Source organism: Rattus norvegicus, chromosome 1 (genome assembly GCF_036323735.1).
Source record: "Rattus norvegicus strain BN/NHsdMcwi chromosome 1, GRCr8, whole genome shotgun sequence".
Classification (NCBI taxonomy): domain Eukaryota; kingdom Metazoa; phylum Chordata; class Mammalia; order Rodentia; family Muridae; genus Rattus; species Rattus norvegicus.
The window spans coordinates 6,869,213-6,886,927 of NC_086019.1; the positions used below are offsets into that span (position 1 = coordinate 6,869,213).

General features: G+C 41.4%; 1 protein-coding gene across 4 annotated transcripts in view; it reads right to left on the minus strand.

Annotated features, from left to right (window-relative positions):
* Positions 1 to 9,329: 9,329 nt before the first annotated feature.
* Grm1 (glutamate metabotropic receptor 1) overlaps positions 9,330 to 17,715 on the minus strand; it is a 394,906-nt gene continuing 386,520 nt past the window's right edge. For 2 of the 4 annotated variants that reach the window (NM_017011.2, NM_001114330.2), the window contains one exon: positions 9,333 to 13,110. In NM_017011.2, coding sequence (NP_058707.2) covers positions 12,171 to 13,110 — 940 coding nt within the window. In that variant the 3' untranslated portion in view covers positions 9,333 to 12,170. Of the gene's footprint in view, positions 13,111 to 17,715 lie in introns of all 4 variants that reach the window. The other 2 variants (XM_017588777.3, XM_063280712.1) reach the window with 2 other exon arrangements.

The following is a 17,715-nucleotide window of genomic DNA, read 5'->3' on the forward strand; positions in this document are numbered from 1 at the left end:
TTCACAGTCTCCAGTGAGAAGTCTAGTGTAATTCTTATAGGGTTGCCTCTATATGTTACTTGTCCTTTTCCCCTTATGGCTTTTACTATTCTTTCTTTGTTTTTTGTATTTGGTGTTTTGATTATTATGTGATGGAAGTAGTTTGTTTTCTAATTCAGTCTATTTGGAGTTATTTAGGCTTCTTTTATATTCATAGACTTCTCTTTCTTTAGGTTAGGGAAGTTTTCTTCTATAATTTTGTTGAGGATATTTACTGGCCCTTTAAGTTGGGAATCTTTGCTCTTCTATACCTATTATCCTTAGGTTTGGTCTTCTCATTGTGTCCTGGATTTCCTTGATGTTTTGGGTTAGGAGAGCTTTTGCATTTTGCATTTTCTTTGACTGCAGTGTCAATGTTTTCTACGGTATCTTCTTCCTCTGAGATTCTCTTTTCTATCTCTTGTATTCTGCTGACTATGCTTGCATCTGTGACTGCTGATCTCTTTCCTAAGTTTTCTATCTTTAGGGTCATCTCCTTTTGTGATTTCTTTATTGTTTCTATTTCCATTTGTAGATCCTGGATGTTTTTGTCAATTTCTTTACCTTTTTGATTGTGTTTTCCTTTAATTCTTTAAGGGATTTTTGTGTTTCCTCTAAGTACTCCTACTTATTTACCTGTGTTCTCCTGTATTTCTTTAATGGTGTCATTTATGCCTTTCTTAAAGTCCTCTATCATCATCCTGAGGTATAATTTTAAATCCAAACTGTGCCTTTCTGGTGTGTTGGGGTATCCGGGACTTGCTGTGGTGGGAGAACTGCATTCTGACGATATCAAGTAGCCTTGGTTTCTATTGCTTAGGTTCTTGCTCTTGCCTCTGGACATCTGGTTATCTCTGACATTAGTTGATGTTGTTATCTCTGCCTGGAGCTTGTCCCTACTGTGGGCCTGTGAACCTGTGATCTTAGGAGTCAGAGCACTCCTGGGAAACCAACTCTTTCTGGGGTGGATTTGGGTAGGGAGGGCTCAGGGGCAACCTTAGCTCTGAGGCACAGATGGAGACAGGGAAGATCCTGTCCCTGGCTGCTCCGAGGTTCCTGACTCCTGTGTACTTCTGGCAGGTTCCTCTTTGGACAGTTATTGGAGTGAAAGTGGTGGTTTCCCCTGCAGGTTTAAACGTGAGAGTACTCTTAGGAGACCAGTTCTCTCTGGGTTGGTTTTAGGTATGGAGGACTTTGGAGATTCTTAGCTCCAGGGCATAGATCAAGTCTAAAATTTAAAATGATTTCTAGTGTGCATTAGTGGCTAAGGAGGAACAAACTAGGGAAAGATCTGACTAAAATGCACATGCAATTGCTCTTTAAATACTTATGTAAGACTAGGGAAGGCTCCTTTTTTGGGTAACCCAAGTTGCACTCAATTGATTTGAAGGAAACCGCGAAGCTTACGCAGACATAGAGACCACATGACTCATCAAGTATTCCTATTAGCATGCAAGAGATTGGTGCAACCTGTCTGTTACTTCCTGTGACCATGAAAACAGGGCTTTACTCCCTCCCTTTCATGTTTCATTTCTTCTGTCTCATTGCTCCATCTCCAGCATAACCTAGGCTATCATGATTGGCAAAATAGATCATCTCCCCTTCTTCCAGTAATATGGATCAAGCAATACCAAGGATTGACTCCTCTGGATAGAGCAGACATACATCTTCAGTGAGTCCTCAAATTCATCATTTTGATGATTAAACAAATGTAGAGATGTGAAAAGGTCCATGATATTCCAAGACCAAAGCAGCCAAGTTTGAGCATAGCTGAAGATTTTCAGCCTAGGAGTCTTGCAGAATAGATTCCTCCAACACAAATACACTTCTCCAGAGCAAAAACATTTATGTATTGAGTCTGTGAAATGAGATTGTTCTATTAAAAGCAAGCGTTTAGCTTAGTTATAAAAGTCAGCTAATTGTTTGAGAGTTTAATGATAATCTGCATAATTATTACCTCCAGCTGATAGTTGCTAGGTAATTTTTATTAGGAATTTAGGTGACTTATTTTTGTATCTCCAATGAAAATTTCATATTTTTTGAGGAGAGAAATAATTTCTTCTAACTTTCCCCCTGTTTTATAGTATAAAGTCTTTTAGTGAATATTCTGGAATGCAGTGACCTATCAAATAAAAATAATTCCTCCTGAAGTTCTAAGTAAACATGTTTTAGACAGCTTATACTTTATTAAAATTAAAAACCAGAGAACAAAATTGTTATTATAAATCTCCTTTATTTAAGTGTTTTTCTTGTATCTTTACAAATTACTGAAATGACACTATGATATTAAGTAGCTTTCATCTTGAGTTAATATATGGAAGTAATTCAGTCTGTGTAATTAGACAAGCTTCCACAGATTCACAGACTCTAGCAGACTTTGGGGAGATAACTCATATAGTTTCATTATAATATAGACAATGGAAAATTTATATCAATTATTATCTATACTAAGTGCATATATGTCAAAATAGTCATAAAATTTAAAGCTTTTTTATCATAATGTTGTTATAGACACTTACTTTGGAATTCTACAGTAATTCTTCTTTGGGCCTCCCTTTTCACATTTCTAAATTGAACCTATCTTCCAGGGTGTTTTCATATATAAGGTAGTGTAAAACATAGTATTTGGCATGAAGTAAATAACAATGTTATTAAATAACTAATAAAGTAATCTATCTCATAGACTGGTCTAAATAACATTCATGTACATACATACATACACACACACACACACACACACACACACACAGGCATAAAATAATTCCTCATACTATTCACAAGATTTAGAGAATCAGAAATGATCAGGGTACATTATAATAGGGGGATGGTTACATAAACCACAAGATACAAGAGTAGTCATTGAGCTGCTTTGGTCATAGCAGCAGGTGTGCCTTGTGTGCCACTCATGGAGACCTGGTATTTCCCACAGGTCTCCTGCAGACCCCCACAGCCATAGAGTTACTGACCTTTTCCTGGTTGGACTGCTCCCATGTTGGCACAGACTCACTCCTGACCAATGACGCCTCATGATCACAACTCGCCAATTGTATTCTCCCTTCCTATGCTTTTCTTCTCTTTATTTTGCTTCTCTTTTCTTACCCCGGTTCATAACCTGATTTCCAGAAAGGCCTGTTGTTCTGTGAGCTTGGATGCTGTGCATTTGAGCCTCCACTGGGAAGCTTAGTAGAATTATCTCTCAACATATTGTTGGGTTATGTAAAGTGGAGTATGTGAGCTTACTTCATAGTCCCTCAGCTCTGATGAGGTAAACCTCCTGCTCTAAGCCATAGTAATAGATTTATGAAAATCAAGATGCACAATTATGCAGGAAAGACGGATCTTAGAATGTCAAAAGAGACCTTACACGGCTGAAGAGAATGCTCAGAGGCACCTGCTGCTCTTGCAGGAGACCAGACTTCTCAGCATCCATTTGGGGAAGTATATAACTACCTATAACTCCAGATCCTGAGGGCCCAGTACCCTCTTCTTCCCTCAGTGGATACCCATGCACACATGGTATAACTTACATATACACATATGCATACATAATATACTTAAAAATAAATCATTTTTAAAGCAAATGAAGGGTTAAGGTGCTAGCTGCCAGGTGATAACTGTAGTTGGACTCTCATCATCTACATGATAGAAGAGAACTGACTCCCAACAGTTGCCCCCTGGTCCCCGTGTGCGTGCCCCACATACAACAAGTAAATTAATAACTAAGTATAACTTTAAGCTTTAAAAGCCACATAAACCACTGAAAAGAAAAAAGAGAACTACAGTGACAGTATTCCCACGTGGTAACTGGTGATTAATTACTTTAGGGGTTCCTACAATGTATTTCAGTACTTTTAAAATGAAAGATGACAAAATTAGAGGAAATTGTTGTAAAGAAATAACTCCTAGATTAACAACATGCACGTTTAAAGCAATCTTTATGGTAATCTCTTGTGGTGATTCTCCCACTGTGGGAGCAGTCCATAAGTAGCAGTAAGTTCCAGTGTAGCAGTATAGCCCCATACGTATTTCAGGTGAGTCCCATACATACTTACTTCATCTATAGACTTCTGACTTCCCACCTCTAGCTGTAATTTTCTGTAAACAAACGTCTCTACTTATTATCTGTCTCCCTGCCCACGGATAGATTGCTCTATCATCTACCCCTTCCCTGTGAATTACTGTAAGCGTCCACACAGCAGATGCTTTCCTCGTATCTGTAGACCACCTTAGAATTCACCTTTCTCCCAAAGGCCAGCATTTGTATGTCCAACTGTCACCATTGGACCTCTGACATGAGGATGTTCTCTGGAGCGAGGAGCCCAGGGGCAGGCATACAGGACAACCTGAGAGAAATTGGGCATCATCCTGCACCTCCATCTCCCAAAGCCCCGGCCATGACTAGTGAAATGGTAGGTAAAGTCTGTGCAATAGGAACAATTGTGGGCATCTCATCCCTTCTCCCTCATAATCCCCACAAAATGGAGCATATTTCCATTGGTTGTCAGGTGTACTGCAGGTGACTGTATTTGTTGAATGCCTCTCACACCCTCTTTTCCATCGTTCCTAGGGGTTTCGAGGGGTAGATACCTCAATACCTTACTTCTACTCGAATCCTCTCCTCTAAGAGGAGGGGGTGTGTTTCTGAAGAAAGTCAATTAAAGAAGATATTCACCTATATTGGTAATTCCTATAGTAAAATAGATTCTGTTTGATACTGGCTCTGAGGTACACTAGAGCTCAAAATGTGTCAGACCACTAAACAAACTTCTGAAGTGGCTACATTGGAATAACAGCTGGGGTGAGTCATAAAACAAGGCAATAAAGGTAGAACTCTCTGGCTTCTGGACAAAACCACAAAACATCGGCATAACCACTGGGTCCAAGGGAAGGGAAGCCATGAGTACTGTGGGCTAAGTTTGCTCACATACCTTTCAGTAGCCAGGGCACTGGATAAATGTCAGATTAAGGCACTGTCTAATGAAAAAGAGAAATTCCCTAATAGCTGCAGCCTTCCTTTAGTAGATTCAACACACAATCCCTGGAATGCTTCCCAGGGAGACAAAGACAAAAAGCAAAAAAACCCTAATTTGATAGACCTCTTGAAAGAAACCTTGGTCAATAGGGCAGTTCTCTGCACTTGTCACCAAAAGTGCATTTTTTTTTATCTTTATTAACTTGAATATTTCTTATTTACATTTCGATTGTTATTCCCCTTCCCGGTTTCCGGGCCAACATCCCCCTAACCCCTCCCCTTCCCCTTCTATATGGGTGTTCCCCTCCCCATCTTCCCCCCATTATCACCCTCCCCTGAACAATCATGTTCACTGGGGGTTCAGTCTTGGCAGGACCAAGGGCTTCCCTTCCACTGGTGCTCTTACTAGGCTATTCAATGCTACCTGTGAGGTTGGAGCCCAGGGTCAGTCCATGTATAGTCTTTGGGTAGTGGCTTAGTCCCTGGAAGCTCTGGTTGCTTGGCATTGTTGTACATATGGGGTCTCGAGCACCTTCAAGCTCTTTCAGTTCTTTCTCTGATTCCTTCCATGGGGATCCTGTTCTCAGTTCAGTGGATTGCTGCTGGCATTCACCTATGTATTTGCTGTGTTCTGGCTGTGTCTCTCAGGAGCGATCTACATCCGGCTCCTGTCGGCCTGCACTTCTTTGCTTCATCCATCTTATCTAGTTTGGTGGCTGTATATGTATGAGCCACATGTTGGGCAGGTTCTGAATGGGTGTTTCTTCTGCCTCTGTTCTAAACTTTGCCTCCCTATTCCCTCCCAAGGGCATTCTTGTTCCCCTTTTAAAGAAGGAGTGAAGCATTCGAATTTTGGTCATCCTTCTTGAGTTTCATGTGTTCTGTGCATTTAGGGCAATTCAAGAATTTGGGCTGATAGCCACTTATCAATGAGTACATACCATGTGTGTTTTTCTGTGATTGGGTTACCTCACTCAGGATGATATTTTCTAGTCCCATCCATATGCCTAAGAATTTCATAAAGTCATTGTTTTTGATAGCTGAGTAATATTCCATTGTGTAGATGTACCACATTTTCTGCATCCATTCCTCTGTTGAAGGACATCTGGGTTCTTTCCAGCTTCTGGCTATTATAAATAAGGCTGCGATGAACATAGTGGAGCACGTGTCTTTGTTATTTTTTGGAGCATCTTTTGGGTATATGACCAAGAGAGGTGTAGCTGGATCCTCAGGTAGATCAATGTCCAATTTTCTGAGGAACCTCCAGACTGATTTCCAGAATGGTTGTACCAGTCTGCAATCCCACCAACAATGGAGGAGTGTTCCTCTTTCTCCGCATCCTCGCCAGCATCTGCTGTCACCTGAGTTTTTGATCTCTCATCAGACACTGCTGCCTTCTTGCCCATCCTTGCTCACGGCATGTCTGGTTCCCGGATTCCTTCTTTCTGTTATTGCACTGGACTTCTGTTCTCACCCCAGCTTCATGGGCAAACAGGTGACTTTGGATATGCTCTGACCCTGTCTAGGGTTGTCTGCCTTCTCCTTTGGCACAGCAGTTGTGGGCAATAAGCACTGTACTACAGACCAAACCAGGACATAAGGGAAATGGGTCCAAACAAAAAGAAACTAATTTAAAATAATTTTCTAGGTTTACTTCCAGGTTTAAGATTCTGTCAAACACTTCCTGTATGGGTTAGTTTTTCTTTTGTTTTGTTTTTGCCAACTTGACACAAGCTAGAGTTTTCTCAATTGAGGGAACCTCAATTGAAAAATTACCCTATCAAATGGTCTATAGGCAAGCATATAGGGCATTCTCTTGATTGATGATTAAGGTGTGCAGGCACAGCCCACTGGGGACTGTGCTGCTCCTAAGAAGATTGGTCTGGATTATATAAGTAAGTAGGTTGAACAATCTATAGAGAGCAAAGTTGTAAGTAGCATTCCTTTATGGCCACTGATTTGGTTCATACTTTCAGGTACCTGCCTTAAGTTCCCTTCATGAGGAACAGCGATGATGGGTGTGAGCCAAATAAAGCCCTTCCTCTACAAGTTGCTTTTGACCACAGTGTTTTGTTACAGCAATAGAAATTTGACTGGAACAGACATCAGTTCTTGAAGAGAGGCATCACTGTGACAGCCATGACCATGTACCTTTAGGGAGGATCATAGAAGTACTTGGAACCTGAGGCTAGAAAAGCTACTGAGATAAGAGTTTTAGGGATTGTTTCATGGGAGCCTAGATTATAAGAATGTGAAAGAAAGGTGTGCAATGGAGACCGAGTTTGTGGTGCTTTTGTGGAGCGTTTGAAAAGCCCTAAAAATTCTACTGAAACTGTCTGGGTGATAGGTTTGAATTAAGAGTTTGTGGTTTGGTCACCTGGGGCTGAAGAGTCAGTTGTGGTAACAAGAGGCTCATACCACTGATGTGAAGGTCTTGGCTTTACCAGGACATTTCTTTTCAGTGTTTGTTTTCCTCCATTCTCAGATTTTCTTCCCCTTGATACTTACCTCATGTTCTTCCCAAGTAAAACCCCCAGATGAGATGGAGCCCGTTTCAAGAACATGATTACTAGTGAGACTTCATACCCAAGCTCATCCTCTTGTTCTTCAGCCATAATAACTGAAGTTGCCTTTTACGTTGTCTGAAGACATGTATTTCTGCAGGAAAGGAAACCCTGCCCCAACCCTGCCCATGAACACTTTCCCATGAGCAGTATATGTGGCCTCACCCTGATGTCCCATCACAACCATTTATGCCTTACCTGTAGTTCTCCCACAGAGGCCATTATTCCACGATTAGCTCCACCTTCCCGATCCTCTGTAGACACTAAATACCACTTCCACATCTCCAGGAAAGGGAACCAGCTGCCCAAGGGGACAGATGTTTCTTCTGTTAAAAGGAGAGTCTGTTTCCCATTAAACCATGCATTTAAGAAGGCAGAGTAAGGATCAGTAGGTAGAGAGGTGTAGCTATAGACCTGATAAGGATCTTGGAATATATCTTTGGAATACTGAGCTGGAAAAAGTGTAGTGGTCATGAATCTACTCTTACTCCTTCACAGCTCACCTTTCCTGGATACCAGCTTTGTCCCTAGGGCCCAGGAATTAGAATCCCAAGCAAAAATGTATCTGCTCCTATGAATGTGCTCGAGCCCTGAGCAGGAACTGCTGTTCCTATGTTCTGTATTGTCAGGGGACTAGACTGAAGCTCTGATGGACCAGCTGCTCTATGTGACTCCAGTGTGTCACATTGTGTGCTCCAGTGACTTCAGTCCTCCAGAATATCCACATGGCAGAGATGCCGGAAAGAAAATAATGTCAATAGCCTGGCACAGTGTTCCTTTGGTGTAGGTTTATATGCTGCCACCTTGCTCTTTGATTTGCTTCCAGGATATTCTAGTAGAAAGAAGGGCACGATTACCCTTCACTGTGGTGTCTGGACCCCAGCCACAGCCTCTCCAAAGATCTTCCAAGTGAAGCTTCTGGGCTCCTTCCAATTGATCCTTGAATCTACTGTGATATTCGGGTACAGCTTTAGTCTACAGACACAAACTACTAAGTTTCACTTCTCTACCCTTATTGCTTATTTTTTCTTCTATTTTCCTTTCCATTTGCTTCTCACTCTGCTTCTGAAACGTAAAGCTTCTGTTTCTTTGGTTTTTGTTTGTTTGCTTGCTTGCTTGCTTTTTGTTTGGTTTTGTTTTTAAATTCTGCTCATCGTGCACGTTGAAAAATTCTTTAGTGACTCAATAGATTTCTAAATGGTGTCTTCACCTGTTTGCTCCTCATTGCTGCCACAGGTATATTCCACACATGCCCCATACCCCCTTCACTGTGATCTCTTTTTGACTAGGACAGATAGAAAACACCAGGATCTTGTAGAAAATATGAAAGCATGGTTTATTTGGAAGCCTGTGTGTGATGTGTTCATTAAAATTTAGAACTAAGCCTGGTGTGAATAGAAAGATGCTAAGGAGCTGGATAACTAGGTTTCCTTAGCAATGTGAGCAAGGTACCTAAGAGTTCGATGGGCACTGATGGGACAAAGGTAGAATCCATGTCTCCATTGTTGCACTAAAGACACAAACAACCCTTCCTGTTCTCTTAAAAGCACAAATCTCAACGGATGTCATGGGACTTGATATTCTAATTTCAGATCACATGTCCTCAAAGCCGAACTGTGTTCCACTTTATGACCTGCCCTGCAAATTTTGTGTGCTGCTTCAAACTTCCTCTTTGGAAGTGTGTTCTGGGAAAATCAAACTGTTGGGCTCATGTGTTATTCTAGACTACTTCTGCTAGTGTAATGCTTAGAAAGTTCAGAGAAGGAATATGCCCATTTAATAAATAGAAAATATTTATTATGATACAGCGTCATCAAGATTATCTGACAAAAGGCAGTAACAAGCCAAAGGAAAACACTTTTACAAGAAGCAAAACACCTTGAAGAAGCACACACATTACAGTGAAGATATTTTTGCCCTTTAGGTACAGGGTAGTAGGCATACATCTCCAATTCTGAACAATTATATGAGCTAATATTCTATTTATTCTGGAAGATTCATAATCAGGATAAGAGTAGGCATTCAGTAATATTTTAATCAGTGTTGAAGGTGTTCACCAAATGTCTCAGACCAAAACCCTAGAGTCAACTTGCCTGTTACAGCATTCGAATAGGCAAATGTTGCCTCATCTATTCTGGCAAAAGAACAACAAAAGGCTCTGAACGCACGAGTCCCGTAATGATGAAAGACGGATGTAACTGCTTCAAGTTTTAAAGAACATAGGAAGAAATATGCATTCTCTCATTGGCTTCCCAATTATGGAGACCCATCTACTTAGCATCTGTTGTGTGCTTTGAGTTTTGAGACAGGTCTCTCTTTTTAGGCCTAGAATTTATTGGCTAAATCAGGCTAGCCTGGGCTTAAAGACCTGGACCACTACGCCCAGCTCTACACTGCCTAATTTTTCTTCTTCTTCTCATTCTGTTTCTTCGTAGTGAAAACGTGGAATCCAAGACGTAAATTCTTGAGATCTCTGCAACCAAGATGCTCAAAAATAACTTGGAAAGCAAAGGCAAGAGTTCTTGGAAAGGAATTCACTACACTGGGCAGTAGAATGTGGGATCACATGAGGAGCACAACTCTGACATGGGAGCTGATGTTAAATTCCAAACTCATGATGCTTTGGCTATTTAGAGAGTCTAAGATGATGCTTTTTGGCTGAGAAACCAGCAGCTTCGACATGAAGACAGCAAATTAAAATGACTGAACATAAGGCACAAACAAAGATTATTTAAAGGGAACGGGTTCATCTCACAAATAACAGAAGAAATAAAAATAACAAGAACAATTTTCTTTTGGGTTCGAAAAGGTAGGGTCAAGATGGAATAACTGGACTACATGTATGTGAATGTTACATGTGTGGATATTACATGTATGTGGATATTACATGTATGTGGTTATTACATAATAGTACACATGAGGATCATAAGGAAGAGATGCTAACAAAGATATAAAAGTTTAAATGCATGAAAATAAAATTAAGCAGAATTGACAAGCAGATAGTTGAGACACTCTGGGTAGACTTGAGTGTTGTTATATACTAGAAGACCATGAAACTCAAGTAGCTGTGGAAAAACTTTTTAAAAATATATCTGAAATATTCTAAATATTGCCTTTTCAACCTTACATTTTAATAACAATGTGCGCAGGTTTATAAAAACGGACCTTTTACTGTCACGCATTGCTTGGTGACCATTTTTATACAATGCACTTTCAAATTACTTCATTAATAACATTCTCATATCATAAAATATCTGAAAAATAAATCCCACTTAGAAGAATTCCCATCGAAGCTGCACATGAGAAACATCAGACCACAGACCCAACCTCCAGAGAAACATGGTAACCGTGGTATGGAGAACATCACTGGTACATAAAAATATTTATACTATATCCAAAAGACAGTCTTCTAGTGACAGCTAAATTGACATTAAATGGCACGAATTTCATAATCACATGTATACAAGAAACGCAGGAAAACACTTTCAGTTACTAGTTCCAGGGACTCCTGTGACAAAAGGAAAAAATCTAAACCAGTAATAGTTGCTATGAATACATCATTAAGTTCAAAGATAGATTCGTTTCCATAGCACATGGGAGAAACAGTGGCACCGCATTGTACTGAAACTGAAACTGAATCTTAGAAGTCCGACTGGTTGATAGTATTTGCTACAGTAAATGGAAGGTAAAACCTGGCAACGCGGCTTGTCCTCTTTTGCTGAAGGGCAGCGGAGAACCTGGTTGGCACAGTGCAAGTGAGTTCACAAACGGCCTGACACTCCTTGTTATCTTTCTCCTCTCCAAAAGTATCTGTACATTAATACGGAATCTGTGAAGCACGCTCACCTTGTTCAAGGCCCTGTGCTTATATATCATCTTGCTTTTCTTTTTTTCTCCCCCGTAACTTCTAATGGCGCTCTTTTTGGTGATAGCTTTGCTCATACTTTCCTTTTCCTTAAACACAGGGAATCACAGGAATGCAAAAGGTTACTGTGCCTTTATCCCGGGTGACTACAGGCTGGCAATGGATCACAGCAGTGGAAAGGGACCCTCATAAGGTCAGTCCCCGGGTCTTCCTTAGTCCAGGAGTCTGAAGACTCAGCACAGTCAAGGTCTGAGATGGGAGCTGTTGTCCGAACCTACCCCCGCCTCCTGCCCTCTCTCCATCTGCTCACTAGGATGATGAACTTAGGATTCAGTTGGCACCATCGCAGGGCCTGCTTCGCTTCTAGTTTTACCACGGGAGTGTGGGCAGATATATGTATGCACGATTGAGCAAAAGAAGAGATTATTTTTGTTGATTTTATTTTTACGTTTTATTATTTTTTTCGATAAAAGTTACATACCATATGGAATTGTGCTTTGTCATAATTCCCTTTCTTTCTAGAGAAGGTTTTTGAATAATTCAAGAGTCACAATCCTGGCCAGGACCACTGTTCAGTTGGCATCGTCCCTCTCCTTCTTTAAGGCAGCCGCAGCATTTTTTTTTTCTTCCCTGCAGACCGTGGTCCTCCATCCCCATCCCTCACCCTGCTTTCTACACATTTCTGGAAGGGTTGACACTCCTTGGCATCTCTGGCTTCTCCATGCGCACTCCCCCCCCACACACACACACACTACAGGGTGGAAGAGCTTTGCTTGTAGTCCCTCAGAATGACAGAGGCGTAGGTCACATTTGGAGGGGTGCAGAGGACCGACTCAGATACGGGGGAACTGGGCACTGAGCTGCCAGAGGCCACGGAATCTCGGAAAGGAGAAGGAGGCGTCAGGGCAGGAGAATCCTCAGGGGTCAGCTTGCTGGCTGTGGGCAGGTCCTCCTCCTCTTCCAATTCATCTTCTTCGGTGTTCCCTTCGCGCTCGTACACGAACTCCTGCAGGAGCTTGAATCTCTCACTGTCATCATCGTCGTCCTCCCCAGGAGGGGAGATGGACTCCTCCTGGAAGGTGCTCAGGTGCAGGGGCAGCATCTGCAGGTGTTGCGGCGGAGGCGGGGGCGGGTACAGAGAGCGCAGGCTGTTTCCTGGTGTCCCCGGGCCTGCCAGCACCGCATGGAAATCTGGAATCCCCGAACCGAAGTTGGTGACTACGCCTTGCAGCTGGTCCATCAGGGACTTGGGCTGCTGCGGGGGCTGCTGAGGGGGCGGCTGCTGTGGCTGCTGCTGCGGGAGAGGAGGAGGCAAGCCCTTGGGGATGACGGAATCAGCCAGGAACAGGGGGGTCTCTTCTGCGGTCAGATGGGGTGGCAGAGGTGGTGTGGTGGCCACGGGTGGCCCGCGTCGGTGCACCACCATAGAAGGGCTGCTGGGAGGGCTGAAGTGAGCAGAAGGGGTATTGTCCTCTTCTTCCACATTGTAAAGGGTCTTGGTGCTGGCATCTGAAAAGGTCAGGCTCTTGCCAGAGCCTTGGTAACTTTTAGTGAGGGGTTTGATTACGGCTGTTTGGTTACAGGCCGTCTCGTTGGTCTTCACGTGCACAGAGAGGCGCTGCCACACGTGCTGTCCCTTGGGCGCCTGTCTTCCACCTGGTTCAGACCATGACACAGACTTGCCGTTAGAACTATGAATAAAATAGAAATGGGTTTATTTACACATGGCTCCTGCACAGAGGACAAAATGCTTCTGAATTCTGTTCACCCCAACGCTGGACAATTCAGCCGTACCCTCTACCTTAGCAGCTTCCCCATATAGTAAATGAAACACTGGCTACTGCAGGTACCCTAGGCTGCCTTTGAAGAGGGAGCCAAGACGTTGAGCTCATGCTAAGGACCCAAGAAAAGTCACTGGCGAGAAAGCTCAGTCTGATGGGGCTACAGCTATTTTCATTTAGTTATACAATTTCCCCAAGCACACTGGCCCTCCACCACCATCCACTTTGCAATAATGAAAAGAGTCCCTTTGATGGCAGGTAATGAAATGGTTAGCAATTAATTAAAATTAAAATTAAAATTATCTTTGCTCGCAAGACTGAAGGATTATCAAAATAGTAGAAGAATAAAATGAAAGTGCATGCGCATTTGTGCATGTGTGTGCGCGCGCACACACACACACACACACACACACACACACACACACACACTTAAGTTTCCCACAGACAATACAATACAGAGATTAGTCTTTGGGACAAGTTAAGACCTACATATAAACCTACTCTTGTTGTGCTGTGGGATTCCTAAACTAGAAGCTCTCAGTTGCTAATTCTGGTTTGTATTTTCCCATCAGAAGCATGCACATAGACAGGACACTAGCACAAAGGAAGCAAGAACAGACAAGTAGAAAAACAAACAAACAATCAAATATGCGAGTGGCTGAAGGATTTCATAATTTCCTATTTTCCCTTTTTAATATTAAAACATTATTTCTGGCTCACATAAAGGTTCAGCTTCTCAGCCGCTAATATGGTTTGCCCTAGGAATACTCAAATGAGCAGGCACATTGGAAAAGAAATAGGAAAGACTAGCAAACACATTACCCACAGCTCACATTAATCCTTCTGCCAACTTTGATGCAAATGAGACAAAATTAAGATCCTACAAAGCATTGGTCCCTAGGACAAAGGACCCTGCTTGGATCTTTTCCTATGTATCCTTGCTAAAGAAAAGTTCTAGAACACCACCTTCCTTCTAACCTTCTCGGTTGTCATGGCTTGGTTCGTAAATGCCTCTCAAAAGCTCCTGTATTGAGAATTTGCTTTTCAGAGCAGCAGCAATCGAAGGGGAAAGAGAGTTTCCTGGCCACCATTAGGTGAGCAGCTTTGATTGGCCCCATGATCTGTACCAAGATGCTGCCCCTTGGCACAGGTCCAGAGAGCACAGTGCCTAGTGACCGTGGGCTGAACCCCTTGAAACCATGAGCTAAAATAGATCATCCCTCTGTTCAGTTGAGTTTCTCAGACACTTTGGCACATGAATACAAAGCTAACACATCAGCTTTAATCCTTCTGAAACCCCAAGAAACCAACCAAGGAGAAAGTCACTCTGAAAAAGAAAACACAAAATTTTCTATGTCAACCAGAAATTCTACTCATTCTGCATATTGCAGCAGTTCAGATCTGGCTTTTGAGACTATGCTGATTTTCTATATAACTTTTAGCAGATGGCGACACCTTACCATAGCATTCTATTAATAAAAGCAGTGCTAATACTTTAAAAGAAGTCATTTTCTTCATTTCTATTTTTTTTTCCTTTTTAGGAGTTTGCTTTTTCTTTATACCTACCAAAGCAACAAAAAAAAAAAAAAAAAAAAAAGGAACACAATAAGAACAAAGTTGTGACATGAAAAAAAAAAGTGGAAAATGAACATTCTTTCTTAGGTGGAGGTGTGAAATAGACTTTCCCACATTACAGTCTTGTGTTTGAAGTGTGGGGGGGAGCAGAGAAGGATCGCTATGACAATGGTTTATTGGATCATTTTAAAAAACAAGAATAAGGGCTTTGAAACATACATATGGTTCTTGGAATACTTAAAATGAGAATAATGTCCAACATTTCACATTTTATAACTCTGAAAAAGTGAACTGAGACTAAGAAATTGAGATTTGTTTTAAAGTCTGATACTGAATATATATATATATATATGTATATATATATATGTATATATAAAACCTCGAAAATAGATATGACAGCTAAAATACTGACCTTTTTATTTATGGGGAAAAGGTCATTCCCAATGACAGATTGCATAGTCACTCCTAAAACTAGCTTCAAGGTATCCTTGCATTTTGGGAAAACCCTGATGTTTTCCTATAGACTACAATCAGTTGTTTCATCACTGTCTAAAGAGCCACCCGGGGCCTCATTTTGGACCATGTGAACAGTATCTTTTGATAATCAGGCAGACAGCTATAATCCCAGTTTAGTTCTATTTTAATTGAAGACAATTTTTAGTCTTGTGATGGGTGATTTTCGCCATCACTGTTAAAATTGGTAGCATTACTTCCATTCAGAGTCTTGCTCTAAATTATGCAAAAAGTCCTATTTAACTAGGAAACAAATATCATGCCCCAGGACATTTGATGGATTATAAAAATTAGACTATCCTTTTTTCCCCAAGGACAAAACAAATCGCCTTTAAAAAAAAAATCAAAGACACTGGAGGAAATACATCATTGCACAGACATTACAGCACAGGGCACTAACTGTTCCTTTAGGAACACTCACTTCTCATGCGTGGTCCACAGATAATCTGAAGGGTCTACAGATCTACATGCTCTCCATGCACTGTTTATAGACTGAACAAATAAAATTTTATAGGAGAAAATGTACCGCTCCTTTTAAATGCTTGTGAACAGTATTGTGATAAATTACCACTAAGTACAAAGGCAACTACATTCTTAGATGCTTTCACTATCCTCTGTAATCCAGTAAACACTAATAAAGGTAATTACAGTCACTGATTCAGCTAAAGACCCAATCCTGTTTCCTGGGAAAAGGGAGCATCCTATGTGAAGAGGCTAGAAACTCGATATTAAGGAGAGAAAAATACATAAACTTTAGTGTATCACAAAAGAATAAAATACAAATATTAGCATTTGAAATGAAAGCATTGTTTTAATCGCTTCTCGGCCTTTTGGCTAAGATCAAGTGAAAGCATTGTTTAAGTGCAGACAGCAGCATTTTGGGAGTTTCTTAATTTCTTTTTCCTCTTCCTATTCTTTCTCTTATTCTTCTTCCTTTTCCTCTTCCTCTTCTTCTACCTTTATTTAATATTTTAATTTTAAGAAAGAGCTGGAAGCTTATCACGAGTAACAGGAAGCTTGCTTGCCGAGTGTGCAGGAAGGTCTAGCTTTGATCTCTAGCCCTGCATATACCAGGCATGGTAGTGATACCTGCAATCTTAAGCATGAGGAAGTTGAGGCAGGAGAGTCAGAAATTCAAAATCTTTTGCTATATCGCAAGTTCTAAGTAATCCTGGGCTACACATGACTCTGCCTCAAAGCGGGTGGGAGCAAACCAAGTGATCTGACTTAGAAAACTCTACATAATTGTCTCAAAGCACTCTAACTTTCAAAGACAGACCTTAGGCTCAAAGTAACTCGTTTCTTGAAGATAAAATACTGTGGGTCAGGGCTATAACTACGTGGTTACATATTATTTATTGATAATGAAATAGTCAATGACATAACAAACCTACCTTGAGCCTCTCTGGTTATAGGGCTATAAAATAATGGGGCCTGTCCCGAGAACACAGAGCCCTCCCCACCCTCTCACCGTCTTTGGAGTCAAAATGTCTGAAACACCAGGGGCTTTACAACTTGTCAGGCAACCTTGAGAGAGAGGCTTGGCGCTGAGCTGGTGTTGGGCTGAAGCACTCTTTGGCATGATTGCTTAGCTTTGAACCCCACCTGTTCTCTATTTAAGCCATGACCTTAAGTCAGGGCAAGAATATGGACTTGGGTAATCAGTGAGTCTCCTTGTCCCCATCTCAATGAGTCTGCACTGGATAAATCTCCTTCTCTCGATTTCACTATTTAAATTGACTCTTAACTGGCTCCTCCAGGACAAGTAGCTGAAGCTGATTCGTTGGGCGCACAGGCTGTGACCCTAAGTCTGGTGATAATAAGACTATAGGAAGAGATGAAGAGGGGAAAACCATGTTTCATTCTCCTATGCAGAACAGAATTGACAGGTCTGAGACTGTGATCCAGGAAGTAATAGGTTGAGGTTTTTGCCTTGATTTTCTTCCATTAGCTGGGGTCACAATCCCCCCAAACAAAGCAAAGCAAAACAAAACAAAACAAAATATTACCACTCTAGAGGGTAGAGAGAAGTTAAAGCATCTTGTCTACTCACAATTACTTGCAATATGGAGAATCTCAAAGTAGTAAGTACAAATGTAGTTGCATCTGTATTTCATGTTAATCTATCACAAAAAAGATATTAAATATGGGAGTGGGCCATATAAACAGATTATTGTATCATTGGCATCCAGAGTGAGCCTGCCTGCTTTTTATTTGTTTCTGTAAGTGCTAGTTACATGAGCAGGTTACATGCTCTCCCCATAAGCAGGAAAAGCTCCCACTTGAGAACCTGGGAAGTCAAGCATTTGTCTTCTATAAAAAGGGGGAAGTGGGCCCATTGAGATGGCACTTGCTGCTAAGTCCTACGACATGAGAATAAAGAGTGTCCTCAAATGATGGAAGGAAAGAACTGGGTCTGATGAGTTG